At 45.7% G+C, this 6,000-nt stretch overlaps 1 protein-coding gene across 1 annotated transcript; it reads left to right on the top strand.

The window, feature by feature from the left end:
- Nucleotides 1–424: 424 nt before the first annotated feature.
- On the top strand, nt 425–2,785 carry LOC131920048 (epididymal secretory protein E3-beta-like). Its single transcript, XM_059274464.1, has 2 exons — nt 425–589; nt 1,579–2,785. Exon 2 carries the CDS (start codon nt 1,597–1,599, stop codon nt 2,029–2,031), a length of 435 nt encoding a protein of 144 aa, XP_059130447.1. The 5' UTR covers nt 425–589; nt 1,579–1,596; the 3' UTR covers nt 2,032–2,785.
- Nucleotides 2,786–6,000: the final 3,215 nt, after the last annotated feature.

Below are 6,000 nucleotides of genomic sequence, written 5' to 3'. Positions count from 1 at the left end.
GCAAACTAGAAAGACACTCCAGCAGCGCAGCTGAACTGCTAGCAGCCCTTGCGTCACCGGTAGAAAGCACACTCCATTATCTCAACGTCTCTACAAATTGCACTTTAGATACCTACTCTCACTTCTTGATGACATGGCCGTGGATCACATCCTTGCCCAATTCCCTATAGAATATGGCCTGGCCATTCATGGACATTCTCCAGAAAGCTTGTCTGGGAAACAAGTTTCAGGGCCAGATTTCCGGTTGTCCATCAACAATCCCTCTCAGGGGTCACCTCTCTCCAGTGCTTTGAAATTCCTTTGTGCCTGGGTGTCCTTCTTTGATGTTTGCGGACCTTGCTTAAGGCTGTTCTCAGGGTGAACCCAAGTGTTCCACATGAGAAGATATGTTAACGGGCTGGCATAAAAAGATGTTCCTGACCTTGCCCTCCACGCCACCACCCCCACAAACCCAAAGTGGTATCCTTCTATTGTCATTCTTTTTTCTACTGCTGTGGACTTCCTGGGAGCTCCAGAGAGGACAGAGACTCTGCTCTTCAGATCTCCCATCTCTGCACCCACCGCAACCAGCGACGTGGGCACCGATTGGGTGAGTTAGAAGGATTGGTGTACAGGAAACTTGATTGAAAGGCCAGGAATCACAGGAAAGAGATTGACTGACATTTTAGGGTTAAGAATGAAAACTGACCCAAACCATAGAGAACAAGACTTCAGATTCAGCCCAGCCTTAACCCCACAGATGTGTGGGTCCCCTGCTACCCCACCCTCAGACAGTCTACCGAAGTATTTTTGTTGGCTCTCAAAGATCTATCCGGCTCCTATGAGGTAAGGGCTGTGAACAAACTAAAAGGCTCAAAAGACCAGGTACACTCTGTAAATGTGGGCAGACTCTGTTATAGCAGAAGTCTTTTCAAACATCTCACTCTGTCTTCTACCCAGAGTCACAGTATTTGGTTAACTGAATGTTGATATTGCATTAATATTAGTATTTCAGACCTGCTATTCCTTTAGACATGTTCAACAAGCAGTTCTGGCAAGTCATGATGGTTTGAAATGAACATAGGGATACAGTTCCTGAGAAAAGATATGAAAGGTTTGGGGGAAATGCTGTAAGGGGCTGAAGACAGGAGAAGCATCATGGTGCAATCAGTGTGACATGCACCCCGGACTACAATTTCAGGGACCAAACGCCTTCCTGCTTGGCAATATCTCCCAGGCAGCTCTGTTTCCTTCACGGGGGATTAGCCTTTGAACTCTGAAGACAAGTCTCTTGGCTCCGTGATCTTCTGAGCGTTGAGGAGTTAGCTAGAGCTGGTGAGAGAGTACTGGGTTCCTTCCCCTGAGTAGAAGTGAGGGCATATGAAAGGAACTTGGAGTTTTCAAAGTAAGTTCCATCTTTTTTTTTTTTAAGCAATTTTATTCTTGGTTCACTCAGTCTGCAACATATTTTTTTTTTGCAATTATCATTACCATCTAGAGGAAACAAACAAAATTATGTGGGAATAGAAATGTAAAGTTCAGCTCAGCCTACAGGTTAGTGTTTCAATACTGTCCCCTCTCTTTCCTGTGCCCACTTAGGTGGCCCTGGTGCCTGCTATGGCGTCCTCTCTGAAGTCCTGGGGTATGCTTCTGCTCCTGCTGGGCCTGCACTACAGCCTGCTTGCACAGAGCACTTCCAGGAGGGAGTTCATGGAATACCATCACCTAAATCCAAACAAAGAATTCAGTGCATACAGATGTGATGAGCTCATGACAGAGAAAGGTCTGAAACCCAAGATCTCACACTTATTTGTTCATATGTCATGGTACAAAGTCGAGCATATATGCATTAGTGGCAACTTCAAAGACCGCTACAAAAACTCCTACGCTTGGGCGCAGATGCCGATTAAGGTTCTGCAGTGCCATTGGGATACTTACATAAGTACATATATAGAGACAAGGAGCTACAACTACGTTCTGTTTCACTGTAATGCAGATGGGCATGTCGACAGCATAGAGGACATGAAGATGCTGGAGCCCATCTTTGTCTAGAAAGTCTGGCCAGCTCGCCAGCTCTGGGCAAGCCGTTAGTAATTCTCAAATGTCAACCCCCTGCTTACCATAGCTACTGTTACTCCACTTCACAATTGAATGCCAGTGTTTCCCAACCATGTTGATTCTCAATATTACGATCATGCTTATGTTGATCTCTGCCTAAAATAACATTCCTCCCTTGTCTACCTACTTCTATTCACCTTTTTCATGCCTCGGCTCTCACAGCTTCTACTGCTGGGAAAAAGTATCTGAGAGAACCCACTCAAGGGAGGAGTGATTCGCCTCCTCGTCTCGGGACTTTCAGTCTGTGGTCTGTTGGCTCTGTTGTCTGTGGGGGAGAGTGAGGTAGAACATTATGGTAACAAAATGTGGACGAGCAGAGCTGCTCACTTCATAGAGACTGGGAAGTAGAAAGAGAAGGAAGGGGAAGGGCATGGCGACAAGATGTGACAATTGTGGCTCCAGTGGCCTGCCCCCTCCAACTGGGTCCTCAGACCCACCCAGCTATGAATTCATCATTGGATTAACCCACTGCCAAAGTAAATTACAGCCTTCGTGACCCAGCCAGCAAGTAAGCCTTCAACAAAGGAGCCTGGGGGAGGACATTGGACAGCCAGACCACACAGCATCTTCTCTTGACTCAGTCAGGGTGTCCCCCTCTCCCCATGTCCTCATCTTTATGCCTATCCAAACCCAGTGATCCTCCCTTCCACAAATAAATTGTTATTCCACTGTGTGTCGTACATATACACATCATGTGTGTAGAGTTGTGTTGTGTATTGGCCTGAGCAGTGCAGGTTGAATGTTATATGAAGTATGACTAGATGTGAATATTTTATACTTTGGCTCAAGGTGCATTTTATATAGGCACCTACATACATGTGGTTATACCTATGTGCTAAGGTAGAGTCAAGTCTCGACTTGGACAGTGACTGTGGTGGCCTCTTTAGCTCTACCCAAATGGGAAATCAGGGTAGAGGGGAACAGGTAACTAACATGTTGGGTCAGTAATGTGGTAGGTCTCTGGCTCATAACCGGTGGTTCAGGAAGTTAGTAGTTGGTTATTTTTTTCCCTTTCTTATCCTTTGGCTTGGGATTTTAATTTTAGCTTTGATAAAGTATACATGAAATGTTCCAATCATTTGCTCTTCGCGACTGTAGAAGATTTCTAACACTAAACAAATATTAGGTGTACTGGAGAAATGGCCCAGTAGATAAGAACATTTGCCGCTCTTCCAGAGCACCCAAGCTCAGTTCCCAGCACCCACATCAGGGGGTTTACAACCATCTATGTCTCTAACTCTAGGGCATCCAACACCTTTAGTCTCCAAGGGCACCTGCACTCCTGTGCACATAACCGCATGAAGACACACACCTACACACAGTCAAAAATAATAAAAATAAATCTTTTTTTAAAAACAAGACAGATATTAGGCTGTCATTTGTGTGCAAGCCATAAACACTGCCTGATCAAAAATAATCTTTCCTGGGGTGTTGTACTAGCTAGTTTTATGTCAACTTGACACAAGCTAGAGTCATCAGAGAGGAGGGAGCCTCAACTGAGTAAATGGCTACCTAAGATCAGGCTGCAGGCAAGCCTTTAGGTCATTTTCTTAACTAGTGATTGTTTTGACATGGGATGGCTGAGTGCATTGTGGGTGGGGCCAGTCCTGGGAAGGTGGTCTTGAGTTCTATAAGAAAACAAATAGAGTGTGTCAGTAAACAGCATTCCTCCATGACATCTGCACCAGCTCCTGCCTTCTGCCCTGATTGAATTCCTGTCCTGACTTCTTTCAATAATGATGAACAGTGATGTGGAAGTGTAAGTCAAATACAGCCTTTCCTCCCCAGATTGCTTTTGGTCATGGTGTTTCATCAAGCAATAGTAACCCTGACCAAGACAGAAGTCTGTGTGGTTCAGTAGCAGATAAGGAGGGTTGAACGAGAATGTCCCCAAGAGTTCACATACTTGAATATTTAGTCCCCAGTTGGCGTACTGTTTGGCGAGCTGTGGAACCTTTAGACTGTGGAGCTTGCAGGATGAACCACACCAGTGGAGCAGTCTTGGAGAGTTTATAATCTCATCCAAATTCCAGTTTGATCTCTGCTTTCTGAATGTGGTTGAAGTTGTGATCTCTCAGCTTCCTGCTCCACCCACCTGCAGCCATACCTCCCCACCTTTATGGACTCTCTCCCTAGAAACCACAGTCATCATAAACTCCTTCTTGCATCCGTTGCTTCTGGTCATGGTCTTTTCACACAGTCACAGAAAAGTAACTAATCCAGCAGGTAAGGGATAGTACTCACAGGCCTAGTGACCTGGCTGATCCCTGGAAACTACCCCAAAGGTGGAAGGAGAGAGCTAATGACACAAAATTGTCCACTGGCTTCCATATGCATCATGTCGTGCCATGGACACACCATACCACACATGCACGTCACATATAGACACATAAAAATAATAATAATACATTTTAACGATTTAAAAATTTTTAATATGTGTGTGTGGGGGGTGTGTGTGTGTGCATGTGTGTGAGGATGCCTGTGGAGGCCAGAAAGTGTTGGATCCCCAGAAGTTGGAGTTACTGGTGGTTGTGAGACATTCAATACGGATGTTGGGAACCAAACTCAGGTCTTCTCCAAGTACTCTTAACCACTGATGCATCTCTCTAGCCCCATAAAAACATTAAAAATAAAACAAACAAACAAAAAACCCTTAAAACCTTTCTTGCATCAACCACAGATCAACAGATAGCGTTTACTGGTTCACTCATTAGAACATTTGTCTTTGGACCTGGAGAGATGGGTTACTTGGTAAAGTACTTGATACACAGCATGAAGGCTTGCATTCAGATCCCTAGGACCTGAAAGTGTGTGGTTTGGAATTCAGGGGCACCTGGGGCACATTTGGTGAGAGATTCATTAGAAGAGTTATTAACACCGTGGGCGGACACACAGACACAGGGCAGCATGGCGGGACTCTGAGGAGAGTTCAAGCTCCTGGGGCAGACTAGGGTGTCCTTTCTTAGGGTATCAGAGAAAGGGGAAGATTTCCTGTAGCCAGGCTGTCTATGATTTCCTGATAAATGCAGAGGAAGGAGAGGCAGTCTTGCATTGACAGGAATCAACTGGGTGTGAGGGAAGGGTGGAGAAGGGGCCCATCTGGTTGCATTGTACCTACTGTACTAGTTAACTCTCTCTCCTAGTTAGGGTTTCTATTGCTGCAAAGAAACACCAAGACCAAAAGCATGCTGAGGCAGAAAGGGTTTATTTGACTTACGTTTCCCCTTGTAGTTCATCATTGAAGGAAGTCAGGACAGGAACTCAAACAGGGCAGGAACCTGGAGGCGGGAGCTGATGGAGAGGCCAGGGACGAGTGCTGCTTACTGGCTTGCTCCCCGTGGTTTGCTCAGCCGGCTTTCTTATAGGAACTCAGGACCACCAGCCCAGGGATAGCACCGCCTACAATAGACTGAGCCCTCTCCCATCAATCACTAATTAAGAACATGCCCTACATCCAGATCTTATGGAGACTTTTTTCTTCAACTGAGGTTCCATCCTTTCAGATAACTCTAGCTTGTGTTATGCTGACATTAAAATCTCTGACACAGCAGGCAGTCATAGGCAACATAAACTTGTTAAAAAGTGGGGGGGTGGAGCACCAAAAGAAAAACTCCCTGAAGAGCAGGGGGGTGAAGGGCAGCTCCATTTTTCCTATGGAGGTCTGGGGATTTTAAGTGGTTTTGGTGACCTTAGATAGATCATCTTCTATAATGGTTAGTTTTAATGTCAACTTGCCACAAATTAGAATCACCTGAACAAGGAGCCTCTCTGGAGGAAGTGTCCTGACCGCCTTGATGGATGTGGGAGACTTTTCCCAGTTGTGGGTGGCACCTTTTGGTAGCAGCTCATATAAAAAGGGAAGTGGCCCAAACCGGCTCTCCCTCCTGCTCAGCCTTTCCTCTC

This window comes from Peromyscus eremicus, chromosome 9 (assembly GCF_949786415.1).
Source record: "Peromyscus eremicus chromosome 9, PerEre_H2_v1, whole genome shotgun sequence".
NCBI lineage: Eukaryota > Metazoa > Chordata > Mammalia > Rodentia > Cricetidae > Peromyscus > Peromyscus eremicus.
Note: the sequence above shows the minus strand (reverse complement) of the source record. Positions and strands in the feature narration are given on the sequence as shown.

What these genes read in the sequence shown, in the direction of transcription:
- LOC131920048 (XM_059274464.1), top strand. Translation starts at nt 1,597, where the DNA reads ATGGCGTCCTCTCTGAAGTCCTGGGGTATGCTTCTGCTCCTGCTGGGC.